The sequence below is a fragment of the Pavona decussata genome, unplaced genomic scaffold (assembly GCF_977016875.1).
Source record: "Pavona decussata unplaced genomic scaffold, jaPavDecu1.1 SCAFFOLD_49, whole genome shotgun sequence".
In the NCBI taxonomy this organism is placed as follows: Eukaryota; Metazoa; Cnidaria; class Anthozoa; order Scleractinia; family Agariciidae; genus Pavona; species Pavona decussata.
Window position 1 is genome coordinate 986415 of NW_028145471.1, and position 26086 is coordinate 1012500.

At 39.0% G+C, this 26086-nt stretch overlaps 2 protein-coding genes and 1 long non-coding RNA gene across 4 annotated transcripts in view; 1 reads left to right on the forward strand and 2 right to left on the reverse strand.

The window, feature by feature from the left end:
• The window catches only part of LOC146481519 (uncharacterized), a 50756-nt gene that overhangs the window by 11110 nt on the left and 13560 nt on the right, over positions 1-26086 (reverse strand). The window lies entirely within an intron of this gene.
• LOC146481520 (alpha-1,3-mannosyl-glycoprotein 4-beta-N-acetylglucosaminyltransferase C-like) lies at positions 642-13631 on the forward strand. Of its 2 annotated transcripts, none has more exons than XM_085108307.1 (4): positions 642-750; positions 9876-9935; positions 10714-10797; positions 11523-13631. In XM_085108307.1, the coding sequence occupies exons 2-4, from the start codon at positions 9890-9892 to the stop codon at positions 12674-12676; spliced, it is 1284 nt and encodes a 427-aa protein (XP_084964433.1). In that variant the 5' UTR covers positions 642-750; positions 9876-9889; the 3' UTR covers positions 12677-13631. The 2 variants fall into 2 exon arrangements, with proteins under 2 accessions (XP_084964433.1, XP_084964432.1); XM_085108306.1 differs by lacking the exon at positions 642-750 and adding an exon at positions 5112-5325.
• LOC146481521 (uncharacterized) overlaps positions 21897-26086 on the reverse strand; it is a 7673-nt gene continuing 3483 nt past the window's right edge. The window contains exon 3 of the long non-coding RNA XR_014864417.1: positions 21897-22314. This is a non-coding gene — a long non-coding RNA (uncharacterized LOC146481521). The remainder of the gene's footprint in view (positions 22315-26086) is intronic.

Here is a 26086-nt window from a genome sequence, read left to right on the forward strand (position 1 = left end):
GCAAGAATCAGATTAATTTTATTTTCTTCTGATTGTCTTTATGATTCCATCCCTGACGATGTGTAAACCAGGCGGGCGTTTCTCAAAACTCCCGAGAACTTTTCGGGCCCGAAAACATTTCGGGGCGCTTTTCGGGTGTTTTTCTCGGGTCCCGAAAAGTGTTTCTCAATACACCCGAAAGTGTCCCGAATTGCCTCCCGATATTTTCGGGAATCTTTTCGTGTTAGAGCTGGAGAGATTATTTTAGAACACGGTTTTTTTATTACAACTTTAATTTTTTTAAAAGCTGAAAACTGTAACTGTATTTGTAAAATAAATTTGCGTGTAAATGCTGTTCCTAAAAACAGATTTCAGCGCAGATACTACTGAGCTAACTGGTTCACAACGTGAAGACTGTTTGGTTTCTATTTTAATCTTGGCCTTTAAAATCCACCGTTGTTGCAGTTCATCAATGTTTCCATATATCTGTCAAACCGTCAAGACTTGTCAAAGTTTCCATGATACTATTGGCTACTCGTTTGAATGAACTGAACACGTTGCTCGCAAATCCCCCAAAAATAAAAACAAGTCAAGGGATTTTTTGGTTTTGAGCAAGTTTTAGCGTCATCGGACACCGCATTACCATGAACTCGAAATTTCGAGGTGGAGGCTGATAATTATATAAGAAAGAAGTTATACTGCAAGAAAATGGCTTATCACATTTGCGGCAGCTTAGCGTTGTCCGATGAAAGTTTTCCATAATCAGACAAGGTGGGTATCTTTCATGTTTTTTTAGTTGTTGTTTTTGATTTTCTTTTACGAAGTTGCTGTACAACCTGTTCGGCGAATACTTTTTCTACATTACCTGAAAATGAAATGATAAGTTAAGAAATACCTTAGTCTAGATATAAGTCACTGAGGATAAATTTCAGTAGCCTGTGTCTTAAGCTAGCGCACTAACGCATGTAAACCTGTGAGATTTTCAGAAATTTTCTCTTGGTTTTTAAACACTTTTAGCTTGAGTCTAGCCCAGTATCTGTCAATTAACTCAAACTCTCGTTTTGGATAACTTTTTCCTTGATAATAGTAACGCAATACAACCATTTAACTGAGAAAAGCATTCCCGAAAACGCATTTCGGGAGCTTTCTAGCACCCGAAAATTATCGGGTAAAATTACGTGACTTTTCTCGGGCCCGAAAATTTCGTGCGCTTTGAGAAACACCAGAAACCTTTTTCGGGAGCTTTACGGGGAGCTTTTCGGGCCCGAGAAGTGCTCGGGAGTTTTGAGAAACGCACGCCAGATCCCCAGCTGACCTACCATGCAGGAGAAGAACAAAACGACTCCTGTAAAATCGGCTGCAAAGGAGGCTACACATGTGTTAGTGGGAAAGACAGACTGGTGAACACAACTTTTTCGTAGGTCGCTAAACTGCTCGTCGAGGACACAAAGGGAGATAAAATTCGATAAGAAATAGGATGTATTATGGAGAAATGCAAAGATATTCCTTTCGGTTGACTCTAACGCAAAATATGACGCAGCGTTGATGAGACAAAAACGTTTGAAGAGAAAACCACGACGAATTCGGAATATCGCGTCTTTGTGCTGTTTGTTCAGTTGTACTTCCGGCTGTCGCTTCTCTACGCCGTCATTTTTCGGCAAAGCGAAGCGACGATGCGTTACTAAAACACCACACGAGTACTACGAGTAGCATACGAGTAACATACGGGTACATACGAGTACATACGAATACATACGAATTACACACGACTACATACGAATGACATACGAATGGCATACGAGTACATACGAGTAACATACAAGCAACGTACAAATAGATACGAGTAACATACGACGGCACGAGGGTAATACGCGTGAAAGTTATCATTTTTTCATGTTTAGGAAACATGCGAACCGAAGACAAGGTTATAAAATGAAAATTAATAAATGGGGAGAAGTACGACAGGGGTAGCCCCACTCTTTGTCACTGAAGGTTTATCGCAAATATAAGAGTCGGTTTTAAGTTAAATGAGAACAACAGATTTATCTCGCAGGTCGGACTAACGCTTAATAAAGAATTGACTCAACATCAATTAAGTTTGATGAAACAAAACAAGAAATTGACGTTTTACTTCATGTTTAAAACAGAATGTCACAAAGCTGATTTCTTGAACACAATAAACAATCCCTCTCACAAGAAAACGATAAATAAATTTCGTCTCGGAAATCATCGATTACGGATTGAAACTGGCAGACACACAATACCCAAAACCCCAGAAAATCTCCGAATTTGCCTTTTCTGCGACTTAAATGAAGTTGAACATGAATTGCATTTTATACTCCATTGCCACCTTTACAGTAATTTACGTTCAAAGTTCTTGGAAGACATAGTAAGAAAATATCCTCCTTTCAATGATTTTGACGATAATTCTAAAATTATTTTTCTTTTTCACAATGTTGATCCTACTATTTGCAGACTTACAGCTGCTTATATCCATTCATGTTTTTACAATAACTGTCCAAATTCCTGCGCGCTGATTGGCTCGTAGCTATTGTCTATAAGAGTACAGACAATAAAGATGACGTCAGATGTAACACGCGCGCTTTCTCAACGAAAAAAATAGCAAATTCGGCTCGTACTTTTTACATGTTATTGTAAAAAATAAATCGACGGCAGTTTTCTATGGTCTATTCTCTTATAGACCATAAAATGACACCATAAAATGTCCAAAACTTGGCAGTGAAACCATTTGCTTGCGGCTCGTGGTTCCACTTGAGGTTTGAACATTTTTTGACGTCATTTTATGGTCTATTTAACAATTAGATGGCGAGCTCGAGGTTTCTATCGGCTTATAGTTGGCGAGGTGCGAAGCCCCGAGCCAGCTATCAAAGGCGATAGAAACCAAGAGCGAGCCGTCTAATTGTTTTAGCATACCTCAGTGATCGATCTATGAAGCAAAAAAATCTTTTTATTTCATAAATTTTGATATATTTGTGCAATGATGCATGCTAAATCGCGTGCGCTCTGACAAACTGCCGTCTATCGATCGATAGACGGCACCTGGTAGCCAATCAGATTGCGCGTTACTCGATAGTCGGTCACTGAAGTATGCTAAAAGAGTATAAGAATAAAAAAGAAAGACTTACTCGACGACTAGCACCAATAACAATAATAATAATAATAATAATAATAATAATAATAATAATAATAATAATAATAATTTATTCACGAGCCATTTTAAGTTTCGCGTGGCTCACAGGTTACGCTACGCGCCCTGTGGTGCTTTCTTATACTGTGCATACAGATAGTTTTACTGCACATAATAATAATAATAATAATAATAATAATAATAATAATAATAATAATAATAATAATAATAATAATAATCATAATAATAATAATAATCATAATAATAATAATATTATTATTATTATTATTATTGTTATTATTATTATTATTAAAAATTTATATTTTGCGACCTTCCATAAAAAGATCAAGTGCGCTGTACATCATAGGAAATAAGACTAATCCTAAAGGACAAATTTACAATGGTTTCAACAAAACGTGTTAAAATAAATAAAAGATAAAATCAATAACTAACCAACTTGACTTCAAAAAAATGTTAACTTAAAATAATGTGTCTTTAAAAGCTGCTTAAAACGATCAACGTTCGCCTCGTTCCTTACTTCTAATGACAGTCCATTCCGTATCCTCGGTGCTGCTACTGCAAATGCCCGATCTCCTAGACAGCAACTGAGAGTAGCAAAAAATAGCGATCGTAGCTGCAGCAAATATCGTCCTATGGTAACAGAATCAAAATATATTTTTACTTTTGCTGCATATCGTCTTTCAGTATAAGAAAGTCTACATGTATTATGCATGGGGCGTTAATAAACGTAAATTTACTCCTACGCAGACCTAACGCGTTTCCTCGCGGAAAGTACTGAGCATGACATAAGCACAAGAAACTACAAAATGTTCCTGGAAGTTTTGATATAATCACGTTCTCTAACGGAACGATAAAACCGAACAACGTTTCAGAGTCGTCATGACGCCATTATCAAGTTCGAAGTAATAGAAATAAATAAAGTCAATGTCAGAAATAGTTCACCTTAAAATTAACTTAATGTCTGAATATATAATGTCACGCAAATAGTTTAGCTTGAATTGAGTCCGGTTGGACATTGAGAGATGGTGTTAACTCTCTAATTAGCAACATTTCGTAAACTAAGTAATGGAACTTATTCATGCACTTCTTAAGGACAGAAAAATATCTGTCAGGGAACTATTTCTGGCATTGACTTTCTTTATTTCTACAACTTCGAGCTTGATAATGGCGTCATGACGACCCCGAAACGTTGTTGGGTTTTATCGTTTATTTTCACTTGTCTGTGTATAAACAACGGAAACCATTGTAAAAAGAGAACTAAACAAGGAAAACAGAATGAGAGGCGTTTCACTGTCGACGCGCTGTTTTGATAAAACCAGTGAAGAGAGCCTCTTTCATCCATTTCCCCATCTGCCATAGCATTTGTATGTTCCTACAAGTCTACATGTAAACCGTCGATAGTTTTTCTCTTGCTAATTGGTTTGACACTGAAATAGAGCTGGTAGCATACCAAAAGAGCTGAACCAGTGAATGTCGTGGACATTTATAGTTCAATTTTACCTCTTGTTGACATTATATATACTTAACTGAATCTGCTTCGGGTTTTTTTAGACGATGAGTTATTAGACGTACCGATCTCAGTTTTCGTTATCAATTATTCTGTTTCCGTTATTATTAATAATTTTTTTCCGTTTTCTTGAATTCACGCATGCAAAAAAAATTGTCAAGATATACACCATTAAAGAAAGTTGATTTTGATCCCTTGTTTTGGGGTTTTGTTTCACTTTTGACCATTATTCACCATGTTCATCAATATGAAGGTGAATAGCACATGCTATCCCAAGTTTGATTGTTCAATAGAGAGCGCCTGATAACGAAACTCGTTATCAGAAAAGGTAAAAAAAAAAAAAAAAAAACGTGCTATTGCATAATGCATGTTTTCGCGCCGAAAATAGCCAGTGGTTTGTTTTTTTTTTTTTTCGTATTTTACCATATTTTGAGTCATTTCAGAGGTTTTGTTTCCGTTTCGGGTTTTAGTACATGCCATGTAACACAACAACTTTTCTTGGCCATGTATCGGACTTTCAAATGCCATGGAAGACGCAGAAAGTTCATCCGACTGATAGCATTAACAACTTTGGCAATCTGGTTGCTGTATGTGGTTATATCAGCCCTCGCCAACGACGCTAAACTTGACAACGGTTTAACGGCAAAGGATCCAGTGAAGCACTTCAACGGTAAGCGAACATCCATTTTCACATTGCACGCGCCAAATTTCTCAAACTTTGAAATGTTCAGTAATGTTTCTTGAAGACATAAGAATGAATATAATAAACCGTCAGTATACGACATGGTAATGTCTAAGAACGACGCGGTTTCGGTTGTATTTCGTTGTGCAGTGGAACCTCAATTTGCCAAGTGGCAAAGGACTCGGGAAATTGGTTCGTTATACGAGGTTCTGTTCCATATATTTTAAAAAGCCGTGCTGGAGAATATCGTTCTTTATACCGAAGACTTCGTTATATCGAGGTTCCACTCTAAGTCAGAGCTCTTACGAACTTGTGTTAACCATACAACAGAGACGTAAGCGGATCGTAATGTAAGCTCGATGGAATCGGAGTCGCAAGAATCAGATTGTTCTTATTTTCTTCTGATTGTCCTTATGATTCCATCGCTGATGATGTGTAAACCAGATCCCCGGCTGGTCTCCCACGAGAAGAACAAAACGACTCCCGTAAAAACGGCTGCATGGGAGGCCAGACATGTCTAAGCGGGAAAGACAGACAGCTGAACACAAGTTGCCCATTGGTCGCTAAACTGCTCGTCGAGGAGACAAAGGGAGATAAAATTCGATAAGAAAAATAGAATGTGTTGTGGAGAAATGCAAAGATATTCCTTTCGGCGGTTGACTCTCATGTAAAATATGACGCAGCGTTGATGAGACAAAAACGTTTGAAGAGAAAACCACGACGAATTCGGAATATCGCGTTTGTGCTGTTTGCTCAATTGTACTTCCGGCTTTCGCTTCTCTTCGCCGTTATTTTTCGGCGGAGCGAAGCGACGATCGTTACTAAAACACCACACAAGTAACATACAAGTACATACGAATACATACGAATGACACACGAGTACATACGAGTAGCATACAAGTAACATACAAATACATACGATGGCACCAGGGTAATACGCGTGAAATCTATCATTTTTTCATGTTTAGGAAACATGCGAACCGATGCCAAGGTTATAAAACGAAAATTAATAAATGGGGAGAAGTACGACTGGAGTAGTCCCATTCTTAGTCACTGAAGGTTTATGGACTACACTCTTTTTTTTATAAGCGTATTGTTTTTCCGGCCCAGGCTGAATATCCTGTTAGCGTATATAATCGTATTAGGCTGAGTAGAATTAAGGGTTAATTTTCACGCGTATTTTCAAAGTTTTCGCAAATTCACCCTCACCCGTAAGCAAAACAAAGAATTCACCTGTTTCTTAGCGTACAAAACAGACAAAACAAACGTGAAAAGTTGATTGTTATATACATGTAATTAAGAGAAAATAAAGTTTAATTCATGAGCAAACTAAAAATGGAAACTTTGAAAATACTAGTGAAAATTAATCCTTAATTCTACTCGGTCTCATCTGATTACGTGTTTATAACATAGAAGGTAAAAGTTTCTAAAAACTATCCAGGCACTTCGTAAAACAGAAGCGGCCCGGAGTAAAAACACTCACCCGTAAGCAAAACAAACAAACAAACAAACAATTCACCTGTTTCTTAGCGTATAGAACAGACAAAACGATAATCTGAAATGTCAGTCGTCTCTTCCCCCTAAGCCACATGGGCGCGCCCCCTGTGGGTTAGGGGGAAGAGACGACTGACTTTTTCAGGCCGACAAAACGAGAAAAGTTGATTGTTATATGCATGTAATTAGGAGAAAATAAAAGTTAAATTCGTGAGAAAACTGGAGCGGTTTCCAAAACCAAAGTAATTACTCTGGCCAATCGCCAGAGATGTAAACAACACAACGAGCCAATCAGAATTCGAAGCAAATACGTGTAACTGGCGTCAAGCGCGGGAAAACGCGTGCGGCGAAAACACGATTGGTTTTGGTTTGGATTCCAATTGGTTGAGAAAGTGGCACGAGTTTTGTTAACCAATCACAGAGCATGGTAATGCAAAACCAAAGCAAACGCGAAATTACTTTCGACACTCAATTGAAAACTGCTTTAACAACAATTAAACCAAATGTTAGGCATCAATAATTTTGATTCACCTGCACTGGAAGCTTTCTACCGCTTGAAAATCGTACGAACACAGATCGATAAAAATAGAAAACCGTGGGTCCTAAAAAGGAACTTGCAGAATAATTTCTTCCACTGAATTTGACCTGCTTCGGCCTTCGTCCCATTAAAAGGGCACTGTTGTTATTGTTCGGTTATCGTTCGTTGGAAGAAGCCGTAACGTGGTGAAACTCCGCCTCTCCGTCGCGGCATGAATCATTTCAGTTTTTTAACCAAACAAATCCGATCAAGATTTTAGATTTTGACACAAATAATCTTTTGCTGTTTCTTGTAAGAAACGAAAGTTCACCTTTAGAAATTTCTTTGTAGCTGTAGCACTTGATTTCCAAGTATTTTTGGCACAAACAATACGGCTAAAATGTCAAACTCCAAAGAACCTGAAAGAAGTTGTTCTTGTCGCGGCACAAGATGAACAAACCACCTAACTGAAAAATGGCGTGCTCAGCCAATCAGGAGCAAGTATTTTCCCTTCTCGACCAATCAGGAGTAGGTAATTTTGCCCTCGGTGAAAGGAAAATTAAGAAAACATGTCCTCTCTTTCGACCAATCAGCATTAAGTAATTTTGCCCTCTATGTTATAAACCTAGCTACTAATGAGTGAAGAAAATAAGGGACATATCACAGGACCACGCTTCGCCGGTCTAGGCCGATGGAAGGGTTTTTATTTTTCTTTCTGCTAGGCTATTTTATACCTCGACGATGGCTGTAGAAATGAAATCATTATTGTTCATTTAGCCTTTTTCCTGTTTCGAAAAGCAATCGTTAAAGCGCGTTGTCGTCGCCTCAGAAAACTACGAATGCTCTTGATGAGCAGACAACGCATGCTTCATTTTTATCTTAGCCTCGCTTGTCTGCAGTTCGGCCGCAGCAAAACGGGTGATGTGGCCGTGGGTATTTCCACGTCCTCAACGTTAGTTAAAACACAAAACGGCGGACGGACGCGCTGCCTGATATACGATACGAAGCTGGACAAAGCTGGACCAAGTTATTACAAAATACCATACCAGCCAGCCGCCCAAGTGTTAATGGCTTTGGCATGTGCTCGCTCATGATTGGCTCAGATCTAAAGCTCAAGAATCCTACCTTTTTAGACGCTTTAGATGGAGATTTCGATCTTTGAAGTTTATGTCGAGATCTCGACATGTATATTTCCAGGGATCACACACGAAATTTAGCTAAGTCGCGATTAAGCACTCCTTACCAAAACTGCTTACATTTTTGACAAAGAACCTCTTCTTTAACTTGAAATTGTTCTTAGAACACCGGGAAGAAAATGTGAAATGATTTTGCCAAGCAAGAATAAACTATAATCGGGTTTTAGGGATTTCTCCAGAATACACAGGAAGAACTTGAAAAAATTGGCGAATTTTTTCAAGTTTCAATCCCTTTCCATCCAAGCCATCCACAGCCAAAGATTTTTGATACTACTGCAGTTTCTGTGCATGCTCTGGTAGGGTTTTCCTTAACAAAACTGGACCGTTTTTTAACGTTTCCATCGACACAACTTTTGTCTCACTGTATAAAGAAATTGATTACTCTTAAATAAAATAAACACCTAATTTTGTTTTTAGGAAGAGTGGGTCTGGATATTCTTAACTTTTTCGCGATTTGCCTCTGAAAACATTTATTATCATCGTCATCATCATCATCACCATCATCATCATCATCGTAGACATTGTCATCACATTTATTAGTGCTTATTGCTAAAAACATTGCACAGGGACCCTTTCTTGTGGCTGCCAGCTGTGTGGCTTCGGAGTGCTTCAAGCACTTCAACATTAAATGGGAATTCCCATATCGTAATTAATTAATGCAATATTGTAATTAATTAAAAATAAGAAGTAGTGTTACTGGTAGTGTTATAGCTAGGTAGCGTTTTGTAGTGTAATGAAAGTGGTTTTAATTTAAAAGAGCTGTGTGGCTTCCCCATGCTGATTTTTTTTCATCCTGGAGCTGTTCCCTGACACAAGCAACTTCTCTCTTTCTTTTTCTTCCACTTGCTTCAGAACCAGAGAAACATATGTTAGTCTCTGGACGACGGGTGGGTCTACCGCATCGATACGCATTAATTAAGTGTCAAAACTAGTTGAGGCGTTGTGTTTTAATGTCTTTTATCACAGGTTTAACTCCAACCATTGCCCTAATGTCTTTAACTTGTCCCGTCGGATTTTCAAAGTAAATGCCGCTTTGCTACGGGCAGTTGAATCGATATTTTGAATATTTCGGTCTCCGAACGTTTGCCCCATGTTGCCCGCCCGCCAGACATCACTTTGCAGATGTAAAATATCCGAAACTGATTGCAATACTGACACTACGGCAAAGTGCAATTTTAATCAAGTCAACAGCCTACATCGTGCTGCTGGATTGCCTGTGCATGCACAAGAAGACTCTGAGGCTATCCTGCCCTCATGGTGTTGTTGCGATGCCTGTGAGTTTACAAGTTTGCACATAACTTTTCTAATACATACGTTTCTGCTCTTTGTAGATGAAATTTCACTTATGAAGCTCAGTAAAGGAAGGGAAGATTCAACGCGTATTACGAAGTGTAAGTTTCACTTGACTCTTGTAGTCCACTGACACTGGAACACGAAAACGCTATTTACGTTTTAGTTTAACGTTTTCATCGGATGCATGTGGATGTAAGCCAAAAAAGAAAAAAAACCTTGGGTTTTCAAACGAAAACGGATAGGCCTGGACAAGGCCTCGCTATAATAGCGAATCCGTTTGATCACCCAACGCAATTTTGTGCACACAAGTGCGCGCTTGCGTGAAAGTGCGGCCCACGGTGCCACCTTCATCATGAACGCAAACATCGTGTACAATTTCGAAATTACTTGAGCAAACAAACTAGCCTTCGTCTTCTTCCACGACAATGAATTAAGCAAGAAAACAAACCGGCTTTAAAAAAATCGGCTGATATTATTCTCAGTGTAATATTGGTCTACGTATATGGGCGGCCGTTACCACCAAAAATACAAGAATTTCAAACGATATCGATGAAAAAGAGGGTTCAAGTGCCCATTACAAAATAGCACAGACAAATAAAAAACTACTGTCGATTTGATTTTAACAATAACATTGAAAAAATACGAGCCAAACTGTAGGTCCTGGAAGAAGAAAACAGGGGGTCCACTAGCGTAGAACCCGATTCCTCATTTCTCGCGAATGCCCCATCTCCCTCCCTCGTTCGTTGGCTTCAGGTCATGCAGGCCAGCACTATTTCTCTTGGGCTTTTTTGTAAGGGTACAGTTTGTCTCTGAAGAAAAAAAGTAAGAAAGCTCACATAACTATCAAGCCTAATTGATGTACCGTACTTTTTACAGATGGACAACCTTCTGTTTGCCTGAACAAAGAGATGATAAACTCCTCCGAAATAAACAAACTTGGAACATATCCACGAGACAAAAGTAAGTTATGCGGGAATTAATTTTAAGGGAGCTTCTGGTCCATCCATCCATCTATCCATCCATCCATTCCTCGATTCGTTCGTTCGTTCCTTCCTTCCTTCATTTACTCGTCCGTCTGTCTGTTCGTTCGTGCCATCCTTCGAGCTCCTTCCTCTCTTTGCCTTCCCCATTCGGTTAGCTCTTGCTATTTGGATCATCCAAATTCCACCTTGCAACTGTTTAAATTCATACCACTGTTACCTTTTAGTCTCTACATTGTAATTTTTTTTTTTAAATAACAGCTGTGCTATCCTACTTTTTTTATTTAAATTTTTAGAGTGAAAATCGTTTTTCCTTCCTTCCTCTCTCCCTCCTGTCCCTCCTTCGTCTCTTCCTTCCCTCCCTCCTTCCTTCCTTCCTTCCTTCCTTCCTTCCTTCCTTCCTTCCTTCCTTCCTTCCTTCCTTCCTTCCTTCCTTCCTTCCCTCCTTCCTTCCTTCCTTCCTTCCTTCCTTCTTTCCTTCCTTTTTTTCTTCCTTACCCCCTTCCCTCCTTCCTTCGTTCCTTCCTTCCTCTCTCACTTCCTAACTCCTTTCCTTCCTTCCTTCCTTCCTTCCTTCCTTCCTTCCTTCCTTCCTTCCTTCCTTCCTTCCTTCCTTCCTTCCTTGATTTCGTTCAATCAGCCGATCCAGTTTGGGCGTTCTTTCTTTCTTAATTTGATTAATGCTGTTATGTTTATTTTTTTAAGGATTTATTACTATGGGAATTTCATCAATTACTCGACCTTCAGGAGAAAACTATCTCGCGAAAACCGTTAAACTTTTGTTGGACGTCCCAAGCGAGAAGGAAAGTACAGAAGTTTTTATGGTGATATTCTTGGCCGATTTCGATGAAACTGCTAAATCGCCCACTCTGACGGAACTCTCGACTGGGTTCAAGAAATACATTGATCAAGACCTTCTTCATGTGATATTTGCACCTCGAGATTACTACCCTCCGCTCACAAACTTGAAAGAAAAATTTGGTGACTCCGCACAGAGGACATTTTGGCGATCAAAGCTGGTGGTTGACTTTACATTTCTCATGTGCTATTGCAAAGACCTGTCGAAATATTACCTTCATTTAGAAGATGACTTAATCCCGGCACCTAGCTTTTATCCAAAGCTTGTAGATTTCATCACCTCACAGAAAAAACCATGGCCCGTGTTAGATCCAGCCAGCATGGGCCACACAGCCAAGGTTTATCACTCCAGCGACCTTGAAAATATCGCCACATACTTCTACCTGATGTACGACGAAATGCCAATAGATTGGCTGATTATTTTCTGGCGAAAGATAAAATACCACGACAATTTTATATTACCACCAGCTTCACTTTTTCAGCATATCGGAGATAATTCCTCTTTATCAGAAAACAAGGTCTCCCATAAATCGAAGGAGACATACTTTGACCAGTATGACATTAAGTACAAGGGTTTAAATCCACCGGCCACTGTTAGCAGCTCAATGCTGATCTCTACCGCTGGAACAAAACCGGAACATGCGTACAATAAAGGCAGCGGCTACTTCTGGGCCAAGAAAATAAGGAAAGATGACTTCATTCTTATTAATTTTATACGTATAACCATTGTCCGTGAAGTGTTTGTGGACACAGGCTCATATCTTGCGTCCAACGATAAACTTAAGTCAGGCGTTCTGCAGGCAAGCTTTGGGTCGAATAACAACGAAACGGTAGCAGATGGCGTCGGAAATTTGTGTAAAGATTTTGAGACAATTGCTGATTTTGAAAATGGCGTGGCAAAGGTAACCTGGAACGAGAGGAGACAACTGTCTTGTTTAAGGATCCTTGTGACAGGAGAACAACGAGAATGGCTTTTTGTCAGGGAAATAGACGTTTTTTAATCTAGCTCTTAGGCGTAGCACATACAGCTGTTGACTAACTAGTTAAGGTTTATCGACCTTAAAGAGGCACTGTTACAGACGCGTTGCTTCACATTGATCACAACTGCTCAAATAATTATTTGTTTACAAAAGTCTTTTCTAACATAAAATTGATCTTACAGCTATGGAACGAAAATATCAAATGATTTCTCCGAGGAAGAATAGACCAAAATACACAGATAGGACTTGAAAAAATTGGCCAATTTTTTCAAGTTGCAATCCATTTCCATCTTAGTCATCCGCCGCCAAAGATAATTAATATAGTAATAGTTTCTATGATTTAGTAGGTTTATTGTAAACAAAACTGAAAATAAATAGGTGACACTGCCCCTTTTAGCAACGACGACGACGATGGCAACGAGAATGTAAAAAAAACAACAACAACAACAACAAAAGTTTTACTAAACAAAACAATGGTTCTGCTCGTGCTTTTTCACTTTCGTAGATTAATTTGCAGTCCTGTGCAAAACAACAACGTGAAATGGCCAAGTTCGAGGTTTTATGGGGAACGTGACCACACGGGGATGAATTTTTGCCACCCCAGCTTCAAATTCAGCTCCATTACACAGTCTAAATGAGTTAGAATTTAATTTTTAGGTTAAATTTGCTGTGGCGTTGTCGTCTTTGCTGGTTAAGGTCCATTATTCCTCGTGTAGAGGAAGTTTATCAATGAGCATTACTGGATTCAACTACTGGAATTCATTTAATTTTTCTTTTTCATTTAAAATTTGTAATCCCAGTGAGGTTTAAATAACAAATAGCTGTAACAACCATAAAACCCCTGAAGACTTCTGGTAGTTGAAGTAAGCTGACGCTGGCCATTTTAAATATGCCATGGCGCGGTTACGGCCGTAAACGGTAATAATAATTTATGATAATTTTATCAAACCGAAATTGGTATGAAAGTATGATCAAATGCGCAAGTTCCTTTTGAACTTGAACTGGATGGACACTATCACATCATGAGTACCTTTCTAAACTTAATCTGTTGTCAGTTTCATAAAGGCTTGAGCTTAAAGACCTCATTTCTTTATATAAGATGTCGCTCGGGCCATTATACCATTCCAATTAATGAAAGAAGGTTGGTCGTTCCACTCGGAATGGTTCAGATTTAGATCTACTTGCTCCGAAATTTTGTACGACATTTTAACCGCTACTAATCTCTCTCCGTTCTCTTAACTCCATCTCGTGGTTTAATACCAATTAAATTCCAAAGAGCTGTTTTCAAATGAGCGCCGTAAAACCAAAACCACACTAATTACACTGGCCAATAGCAACTGAGCCAATCAGAACTCGAAGCAAATACATGTTACCGGTGCCAAGCGCGGGAAAACGCGAGCGAGCATTGTACAATTGGGTGTGGTTTTGTTTCTCATTGGTTGATTTCGGCACTCGACTGAAAAACGCTCTAGTGATGCTTTCTATAAAGCTTACAACCTCAAACAATGATGCTTAATAATGATGCTTTCATTAATTATAATGATGCTTAATGATAATGATGATGATAATGATGCTCTAATGAATTTTTCATTCATGCTTACAACCTTAAAGTTATTAACACCAGGACATCAACCTGTTTAAACTTTCTACTCCACATAACACTCCTAACACTGCTGCTACGATGACTCCTATAACTTTTTTTAGAAGACCTGCAGCACCTTACAAAAGCTCTATTTTCACTGGACCCTGATAACCTGCAGCTGCATTCCTTTTAGGGCTGGGAGCATTGTTTTGTTCTTCGGTTTTTAATTTTTTTTTTTTTTGGCCCTCTCAACTAGTCCTGTAAGACGTTTCAAATGGTGCAGATCATCACGTTTTATTATTTATGGTTGTTTGTATTTTGTAGTATTAGTAATGAAGTAGTTTGTTTTATATAATCTTTTTTTTACCCCATAATTTATGTAGTAATATTCTCACAGAAGACACATTCTTTGGAGCCCAGTTCTGTTGTAAGACCCCACCATTATTGCTCCTGTTTCTTGGTCCAAGCTTTGTAAATAAATAAATATATCTTATTCGATGGTTTTACATATAATACGCGCGGATATTTTGCGAGTTGCGTAGTATTTTTCCGAGCCCCGAAGGGGCGAGGAAAAATACGAGCAATGAGCAAAATGTCTGCGCGTATTATATGTAAAACCATCGAATAAGAGATTTATTATTCCACTACAGAAAGATTTGTTATTTTGGCTTTTCTGTTTTGGTAACAGTTTTGAAATACACCCGGCATTATCTGTCCATCGGTATATGGCGCGTACGAATGACGTAAACAACACAGAAAGCCAGTTAAATGTCTTTAATTTGATTGGATAAAATGAAAAGAAAAATGACAAGTGATTGGCATGCTAAAAACTTGTTTTCGAGCTTGCATCATTTCAAAAACTATTCTTCCATTGAAAGCCACGTTTTACAATAATTTTGTAATTCCAAAATATTCAAGAAAGTCTCAAAATCAGGGAAATGTCGTCAACTTATAGTGACAAATCCAGTTCCGATAAATCAGAACAACAAAAGTTCTTTATAGTTCATCATCACTATCTACAAGGGGCAAGATTCTCTTGAATTTCTACTGTGGAACTGTGGCATGGACGGCAGCGGAGCCAGCATCGGCAGTGGTAAAGGTAAACTGGCAGTTATTAAAGACAGCTCCAGTGAACAAATGTTTGCCTTCACTTTCATCTCGCTGTGGATCAGCTCTTGGCGTCAGTATTTGGCTTTCAGCGACAGATTTCTCACGTGCATCACATACCTCGATGAAGCTGCTGAGTTTCAAGGACATGTCCTTCTGCTGCTCTGTGGACGTACTGGAATAGCTGTCTAAAGACTTAAGGTTTCTTTGTCCAGCAAGTGCAATGATGTTTAAAGGCTCCACATTTTCCTTTCTGAGCGTTGAAATCATCGTCCTACGGACCGAATGGTTGGTGTGCCTGCCTGTCAACTCGGCGGCCTCGCTCATGGATTTCATAAATGAACCGAGCGAATTTTTTCCCAGAGGCTGTTTCTTGAACCAGATATCGGATGATGGCTTAACAATGGACGCCAGATAAAATGGGGAATCTGCAGCAGCCATTTCAGGCGGTCGTCTTGCCAGATATTCTTTAAAGATGCTCACAGGACAACGTGATCCGCCAGTTGCGTACATTTTGGGGTTGAACGTGCGGTCAGGGACAAATTCGTGTTCTCCAGTACGAGTCTTGCTTCCACGCTCAGTTATCCACTCGACATAATCTCTTCCTTGGAGGCCGTCTTCGCATTTTATTTGGAAGTCTCCAAACCTTACTCGGTGATGTTCGTCACGAGCTCTCCAACCAAAGAACAGGGTGTTGTTAAACCAGACTGTACGTAAAAGGCTTTGCGGTGTGTGGTATCCTAATTGTTTCTCGTCCCACAGCTTCTGAATCTGATTTTCGCTCAGTCCGAGAGCTTTGTTTGGCTTTTGCCCTTTGCCGGTACGGCGAAGCTGTTTTCGCTTTGAAGATAGAGCTTCTCTGACCTTCGTGAACTGTCTGTCTGTGAGTATACTGTATTGTTTTTCTTTTTCCCTTAAGAAGCGGTCGAAACTTCGTAACATAGACGTCAACGTATCAGGTTCATATTCGTCCCCATTCGTCTTACGTACGTTTAAAAAAAAGTGAGCCAAAACTTTGTCCAGTTCTTGTTCTGGTATGTTTTCAATAGTTCTTGTTTCGTTGACATTTTTTGCCCATCTGTAAAACACATTAAGGTCACTTTGCGTCTTTTTAGTTGTGTTTTTGTTTCTGTTCTCAGCAATAAAATTGTCAATGTCTTCGTCGTTCAGTTGTCCGCTTACTGTTTGTTCTGTTTGCTCGGTAATTGTAGCAACACCACCTGTTTCAGTAGTTTCTGTTTGTTCAGTTAAATAGTCTGTTTCTGTTAAGAGTTCGTCTTCTAAAAATTCAAGTCCAAAGGACCCAAACAAGTCAAAGTTGGGTTCGTCCAGTCCGGCCATTGTTGCTCCTTTTCCTGCCTTTTCCGTCCGTATTCGCTCTGTTGTAAACCGGTCAAACCGGTACACTACAGTGTATTACGGTCTCATATTTTGCGCGTTCTCTTGAACTTATTTGGTGAAATGACATAATAGTGGAATAATAAATAACTTTATAAGTAAATAAAAAGATATAAATAAATAAATAAATAAATAAATAAGTAAACGACCTTATAACAATAATGTGTTTAAAAAAACTGGACCGTCCAATGATACAGTTACAGTAATAGCTTATCTCACCTAAAGAAACAAGCTTCTCTCATATCTTTTATATATTTTAAACGTGCCCTCATGAATAACTTTTTTAAAGGAGCGATTAGCCCTCCCGCATTTTTATCCGTAGTTTTTGATCTCATTGTACATTGATTTCACTTTTGTAATTTCCTAGTTTATTTACTTAAAGATAGAGGGCCACAAGTTTATTAGTGTTTTTCACTATTTTGTGCTAGCCTCTTAAATAAAGGATTTACTAAATAAAAAGGTCGGTCTTCAGCAAACTAGTAAGACTTCATGTCGTCGTTCCACGGGGCCGGGCCGGGGCAGATGCTATGAACCAAGGACCGCTTAGTTTTGAGTTTTGCATAAATGCAAATTGTAACCTGGTGACTACCTGGTAGGACTGCAGATGGTAGCAGAATCAAAATAGGTTTTTACCTTTGCTGCACGTCGTTTTTCAGTACAAGAAGGAATACATGCATTATGCATAGGGCGTTAATAAACGTAAATTTACTCCTACGGAGACCTTATGCATTCCCTCGCGTAAAGTACTGAGCATAAAACAAGCACAAAAAAACTACAAAATGTTGCTAGAAGTTTTCATGTAATCACATTCTCTAAACTTTAAATAAAGCTATCTTTAAACGACAGAAACCATTGTAACAGGAGAACTACGGATTTTTTTAGGCGCCTGAATGAGTTATTAGGCGTACCCATCTTTTCGTTATTATATTATAAGATTCAGTAATGGATCAGTTTTGATCCATGTAAAGATGGTGTAACAAGTGTCTGAATGGGGGCACCTCGATAACACTAAACACTTAATTTAACACTTAATTTTTTGGCTCTGTAACCTGAAACAGTTAAATTTTAGGCATTTTAACACTAACAGAAAAAAATTCACTGTAACAGTAAATTTTAGCCAGAAAGAAACAAAAACGGCTCCATAAAGGCCAATATTATTTTGTTTGGTATACCAAGAAGTTTTCAGCCATTTTCTGACGATTCCCAATTATTTCGGATATAGGCGATGAGAAGTCCAAAGACTACTGCAAAGCTGATACAACGTTATATATTTTAAAACAATATTTCGGCTGGCCAAACCAGCCTTCTTCAGGTTTAGATGTTACTAAATTATATAAATGAAATTACAATATTATATAATGGAGGATGTTGCAATACATAGGAGCGGCGGAAATGACGTTTAGAAGGTGGTACCAAAGGATAAGGAAATAAGTAAAATAAAATAAAACAATTACAATTCATTACGTCTATTCAAACTGTGGGGTTCCAAGGTCCCCACTAAATCTATAAGAAAAGACTCTCTGGGTTTTCTGATTGAATCACGTGAGGAGTGGATAACTTCAAGTGGTATTAGTTGCATGTCAGTGTGGCAGTGGTTAGGTTGAGAAAGAAAATGTTCAGAAACAGTAGTTGGTTTGGATGTAATGTTAGTTTTGTCAACTGGGCGTCTATGTTCGTTGAATCTGTCTTTGAGACGTCGCTTAGTTTCACCTATGTATTGTAAATGGCAGAGGTTACATTGTACCAAGTAGATTAAATTTTTGGTGTTACAGGTTATGTGTGAAGTGATGTTACGGGTTTCGCCTGTGGAAGAAAATGTATAATGTTTAAGACCGTTAGTAATGCAAGGATAAGTGGCGCAATTTTGTCCACAGCGGAAAGATCCTGGTGGTGAATTAGTGTTGTTAGGAGCGGTGACAGTCGGTAGCTGTGCTTTAACTGAAATGTCGCGAAGGTTTGGAAGTGCGTCTGTAAGCGACGATAGGTGGGTGTTTAAAAACGTCCCTGCAACGGTCGGAGGAAAGTAATATGTTAAAATGTTTGCGTAATATATTAGAGAGGTGAGGAAGTGCTGGGTTATATTTAACGACGAAATGTCCGAAGGCTACCGAAGATTCCCTGAGACTGCCGAAGATTTTCGAGGAGAAATCCGAAAATTTTCGACTATCTCTCGTCGTTATATTCACATGCAAAAGATATTTTTTAGTGTTATTACAGTATTCATTTTCTCTTGAATAGGATACAATGCTGAACAAAAATGACAGATCAATGTCATTCCTTCCTTCACGGTCAAGAGCTCATGCATATGTGCCATACCTGATCGTCCAGATGTTCCAGTTTCCCAGAATACTGTTACGTTGCGCATGAGTCGAAAAAAGAGACTACAGCCCCTTTGAGCACAGGCTCAAAGTTCATGAACTGATTTTCGAAGAACAGATGAGAATTTACAATGCTAAAAGGCTATACGTTTTTCACGAAAAACCTTCCAACACTTAGCAGTATTTTCTCCGGAAACAGTAAATATTACAAAAATTGGCCAATTTAACAGTAAACACTAAAAATTATAGGCAAATAACACTAAACACTAAACCCCATACAGAGCCCCTGTGAGTGATTGAATCTGTTTCCGTTATTATTAATAATTTTTTTTCGTTTTCTTGAACTCACGCATGCAAGGAAATCGTCAAGATGTATACTGAATAAAAGAAAGTTGATTTTGATCCCTTGTTTTGGGGTTTTGTTTTACTTTTGACCATTATTCACCGTGTTCATCGAAATGAAGGTGAATAGCACATGCTATCCCAAGTTTGATTTAACAAATAGATTCCATTTAGCCGTGCGTGTGTACTCTGATAACGCACAGAGGACTTCAAAACGTGGTGAGAACAAAGGAGTACGCTACGAGCCGCAGGCGAGTAGCGTGACTGATGTTCTCACCACGTTTTGACGTCCTCCGTGCGTTATCAGAGTACACACGCACGGCTAAATGGAATCTATTTGTTTTATACATTGTTTGGATATGGTCCCGTACGAAATATTGGAAACGTTGTTGTAAATCTTCATGTTGACGATTTGCGCGGGGATTGAGGGGCAAAAATAGTTTTTTACTAGAAAAACGTGACTCGCAAAACCTCGCGAAGCTGGGGCTGGGTGGAAAGCCCTCTTTACTCGTATTGTAGCATCAAACGAGGAGATTAAAAGGCGCATAAGATTTTTTTTTGATGAGCATGGTGTTTTCGTAGTTCTACGGGCTCAGAGTTTGCGGTTGAAAATCTATTTGTGACGCGACGTAATGTACAACGGGCGTGCAGCGTTGCCGTTATTTTCCACGGAAAATTATTTACCGCGGCCACAAAACGTGTAATTTCTTTAATGCAATCTTTCACAAAAAAGATTTCTAAAAGAAAGGGAAAAGATTCTGGAGAGATAGTCCTGTATCCAGTGAATATTGATGAACATTGCAGTTGAAATTTGATCATGCACGCATATTTTTTTCGATGTATGCAAATTTTGCTCCTGACGACGCCAGACAGTCTGACGTCATTGTCCGGACACCTTCAAAGATATAAACAGTTTATAAAATAACTAACATACTACGCGCGTTCTGATTGGTCAATAGAGTTGCCAAACCTATGTACTATTGTACCGGTAAACTCCCGCTGCTCTCCCGCTGGAGATTTCTCGATAATAGCCGACGAGCGCGACGAAAACTTTCCGAACTTCGACATATTGTCAGGCTTTGATGTGCTTTTGCCGCACAATAAAAATTCGGAGCCAAATTCTAAAAAGGAGAGCTTAAATACTGAGGCAGAAGAAGAAAGGTCGAGCAAAAAGAGAAGATTTGCCGATGTGGAAAACGAAGAACTTGACTCGATTGTCGAAAATGCACAAGCCAAAAAAACCAAGCAGGCAAAACAGTGGGCAAAATCCGTATTCACAGGTTGGTTTTAATTACATGAATTATCTTTTAGCCTGGCTTTTCACTGAAACTGTTATTTTATAAAATAAACGGCTCAAACAGTATTGATAAACAGTACAAAATTTGTAATTTATTGAAGGTTATGCCAAAGTCAAGTTGTTTACAAATAACTTGAAGCGTTTAAAACAATATAAAACCGACTTCAACCCAAGTACAAGGTATTTGATATTAACTGCTCAAATCATAATTCCTCTTTCTCTGTTCACCTAGAGTGGAGTAAACAAAAGGTTATTGGCGTAAGTCTGGCGGAAATGGCGGTCGAACAGCTGGACAGGAATCTGAGGCAATTCTACGCCGAAGCAAGAAATAAAGAAGGCGAAAATTACAGCCGTGCGACTCTTCTGTCAATAAGAAATGGCATTGAGAGATATCTAAACACACCACCACACAGTTTAGGAATAAGGTTCACTCACGACCCACGTTTTGTCCTCTCAAACCAAATGCTTGACGCCAAAATTAAACAGCTTAAGCAAGAAGGCATGCAAAACACCATGCACAAACCAGCAATAGAAAAAGAAGACCTGGCCAAGCTCAAAACAAGTGAAGTTTTTTTCACTCACCAAGCCGTTGTCCGCTTTTCATCAGTAACTGCTATCTGCTGATAAAAAGCATTCTTTCGCCAAGGCATTAACCTTTTTTAGCCACATTTTTGTGAGAGTTAGACAGTAATTTAACTTAAAAAACACTTTCATTCATTCGCTCAAACTGCGATGCGTCCTTCGGCGATTCAACAGGTTTATGCTCAAAATAGATCCCGATTTGTGATTGGTTCTCCCGCCTTACTGATGAATTTGACGAGAATAAACAACTTGATCAAGTTACAAAATAAAAAGCGCCGATTTCTAAGTGTTTTTGTCTAAGTAGTTATTTCATAAAAGCAATAGACCGCACTTTCCAGAAGTTTACCAGCGTAATAAAACCACTTGGGATGTTGGGAGTACACTCGAAAAGCTTGTAAATCACTCGCCTGCGGCTCGTGATTTACAAGCTTTCTCGTGTTCTCCCAACATCCCGCGTGGTTTTATTACGCTGGTAAACTTCTGGAAAGTGCGGTCTATTGCTTAAATACACATATATATATATATATAAATATATTTTTCGCTCGAATTCGCGCGGCTTAGCTCCGCTCGGGCCGGCTCGGCCCGACAAATTTATTTAACCTCGCTTCGCGAGGAATTACGTCATTTGTAATCTATACAAAGAAACTACGCCTATTGGCTAATTTAAAGCTAACGAGTGTTGTGATTGGTCAATAATCTGTCAACTTAATTTATGCAAAATCGCAATCTTTCATTCGAATCGAGCGTGAAGCGAAAGTTTGGCGCCAAAAGTCAATGAAAATCGTCGATTTATGAATCGGTCTGGCTTCAATCAAGTTCAGTTTACTTTTCCCCTTGGTTGGGTTTAGATCCCAGGTAAACATGAACGTTTCCAATGTTGCAAGAGCTGAAAAATCCCGAAGGAAATGCAGTCATGGAGAGGGAAGCGTCGACGGCAATCTGGTTTGTTGTGGTACTTGTGACTGGAACCAGGACACGCTTAGGCGAGGAAATCAGGGCCGTGGTGCTGGAAGTCTGAACCGTCGAAGCAGTACTGTACAGGCCCGCAAATGATCCCCGGACCGGAAATGATCCCCAAATTGAACCGCAAATGATCCCCGGACGGAAAATGATCCCCAGATTGGACCGCAAATGATCCCCGATCGCCTCACCATAAATATTGAATGGAATGGACTCAAATTTGGACAGTGGATTTAATTTTTGTACACTTCGCTTTTTTTTCCTTAATAACACCAGTCGTTATAATTAAGCTACATGCATATAAATTTCACAACTTTAAAAATTATAATGTAGCAGCTCAGTGCAACAGAACAATTTACTTTATATAAACTGGAACATACATGCCAATTGTTCTCTCAGGTGTGTAGCTCGCGAACGCAGACGTATTTCCGGCTGTCGAGATTTTCTCCGCCGGAATTCTCTCGACAGCCGGAAATACGTCTATGTTCGCAGGCTATCAGCCTTTGCTTCTTGAGCCGGCTAACTCTGATATATTTAATAGAAATAGGCCTTATCACGGTTTTCGACGCCATTTTGACGGGTAGGCAAACAGGCTTGAAATAACAGTGTTTGTATGGAAATCCGATGTGAAATAATTTTCATAAAACATTGCTTCTGAAAAATTCATGAATTGGAAACTTTTGGCACTAGAAAAAGTCTGTATAGCGAACCAGCCGTGAGCTGCTACTAAAAATAGTTCGCGGGAAAAAATACAGGGAAATGTATGGAAAGTTCAAAACATGACTGGACGCTTTCTGTCACAGCTACATCCCTCCAATTTTGTTCTTAAAATCCTTTTCCTAGTGCCAAAAGTTTCCAAATCATGAATTTTTCAGAAGCGATGTTTTATGAAAATTATTTGACATCGGATTTCCATACAAACACTGTTATTTCAAGCTTGTTTGCCTACCCGTCAAAATGGCGTCGAAAACCGTGATAAGGCCTATTTCTTCAGAGGGAGATTTTGAACTCGGCCTTTCTTATCTCGGGTGTATCGCCAGTAAAGGACGAGCAATCGGGTGTGTCGCCTTTGCTTTTCCGTGTTTAATACTCGCTGCACATCGACAATAACTTTATTTTACTCCGGATTTTTCAATTGTTCGAAGGTTTTTGACTGAACCGGAAATAATCGACTGCGCGCAGTGAGTGAATGTTGATTGCTGTGAACTTTTTACAATGGGATGGGTGAGAATCGTATTGCATCGAAAATGTGGTTTTAAACTATCAACAGCACTCCCGTAAACAATATGCCTCCTGTAGTGATCGAGAAAAAATTTGGATGGCAAAATCGGTATGCCGACGACAGTGTGTTTTGAAAAAAAAAAAAAAAAAAAAAAAAGACTGGGAGTCCAACTAGCGGGAAAACGAAAACGAAAGACAAAATCAACATATTACGCGATAACGTATAACGTATAGACTAAGATCCGATTAAGAACAAAGGCGACGATACTAGTGGGTGAGATTTGACCGCCATCTGAAGCGCATTGACCGAAAAAAAAATTAAATAAAATAAAACTTGCGGAAGTCTCAACTGACCCGCTCTTTAATTTGGAAGAGTTTCGTACAATTCGTGCACATTTTAGGCATTGTAATGGTATTGTAATGGTCCATCATATACATGTATGTTACAGTTTATTGGTAAATTGTTCTGTTGTACTGTGCTGCTATATAATAATATTATAATTTTTAAAGTTGAGAAATTTGCATGCAGATAGCTTAAATATAACGAGTGGTGTTATTAAAAAAAAAATTCTATAAAGTTTAAATCCACTGTCCAAATTTGAGTCCATTCCATTCTATGTTTATGGTAAGGCGATCGGGGATCATTTGCGGTCCAATATGGGGATCATTTCCCGCCCGGGGAACATTTGCGGTTCAATTTGGGGATCATTTCCGGTCCGGGGATCATTTGCGGGCCGGGATCATTTGCGGGCCTGTACAGTACCACCAGCAAGTGCATTTGAAATATTAAGAGCAATTCTCCAGGAAAGTGAAGCAAAGTTGGAAATGAAAAATTTTAACCCCCCTTCATTTTTTGTGTGGAGGTAGGTTACCTTAAGGGATAAACAAAAACAACCATATTTGGATCGCCAGATGTATCGTCGCCATGGTAACCGCACTAGATGACGTCGGCCTTGAGACCATGTTTTGAGCAAATGTTCCATTCTCAAAAAGTAAAAGTAAACGAGTCTGGTTCTCGGGTGGATGTGAACCAATTCAAATGAAATTCATACAGATGGTAGAACCACTCTTCCAGTTTATAAAATTTGCCGTTACAATAATTTGGGTTTTATAAACAAGAAGAAAATGCTCGTCTTACTATGTTCCCTGTCAGCCATTTAGACAAGTAGGTAAAACAAGCACAACCATATTCCTAATTTCTCCGAAAGTACTCTTTCCACATAAACCAAATTAGCAGCAGAGATTACGCAGATATTGACGTTTTTAAATATCATAAAATCAATTTGGGGAAAACTATATTCTGGCCATGGGTGCTGAAGACACCTGGGACAAATTGCAAAAAATTGCAAAATTGGTAATTTTGAGAGCTCTAGTATTTGGCTCAAACAGGCTTTAGAGAGAGAAAATTAGCTTCAAAAGTATCTTTTATCATCTTGTCTGCTACCTACATTTAGTAAATAAGGTTTTGGCCCACAAATTTGATGAAATATAAATTAATACAAAACCTACCTTGAAGGTTTTGGGAATTTCTTCAGGATGCTTTCGTCGCGTTGTTCTCTCTAGTGTCTCTCCTTCGCACGCTCCGTTTTTTGGCCAAATCTAGCGCAGACTAACAGTTACTCCCATCGAATATCCAGTTTGCCGTGTTTCAGACCAAAGAAGATGATACAAGTAGCCCGCATACACTTGACAAAGAATAGTTGACAAGGTCCAAAACATGGTCGTGATACTCGCGATTTCTGCCGTCGAACACCTAAATTCATCGATTTTATCCAACCAGGAAGTAAAGTAAATGTGTCGAGATCAATGTACAAAGCAAATGCATGCCTTTGAACAATCCAAAGCAACGTCTTTAGCTAAAATCGAGTAAGATATTGCGATAGTCGACAAGCCAAGAATGGTGAATAAACTGAACGTATAGGCCGGAAGTCCGAGAAGCACGACTGCTGACCGGATGTAACACAATGTAATGAGATGTAACACCGGATGTAAGTGTAATGATATCCTCTTGTAATGGGGTTGTTTCACAATGGCAATGGTGAAGAAAGCCAAAACAAAAAAAGAAGAAAACGGAATAACCGAATGAAAGCAAATACAAAGGAAATGAAGCTGAACTGAAGCTTGGGTGAAAATTGAACGCATGATACACAATAGCTGCACCCCCCCCCCCCCCCAAAAAAAAAAAACAAAAAGATTGCTTTTTAGACTGTGAAAATGTAATTACAAATTCAGTTATGATAAACCATTCGTGACAAGAGAATGAAAAATTCGCGCGTGAAATGTTACATTTATTTACCTACACAGCAAAGAATAAGATCCATTTCGTCGCTGATTTCATCACGGTTTATACTAAGTCCGTAGGCTTGCACGTGCCTGGAAATATCCCTTTGACATTCACTGAGTTTTATATTGTTTCCACTGCACTCACAAACGTCCCTTTTGGGATTTGAAACAACTTTCCATTGTCCCGACCAGGATATTTTCCTTCGCACGACGATATGCAAATTTCCCTTACAGTGTTTTTGATCGACGGCACAAATTTACTTCCGGTCACCCCTCCCCCCACCAAAAAAAAAAAAAAACAACAGCAAAAAATAAATAAATAAATAAATAAATAAATAAAT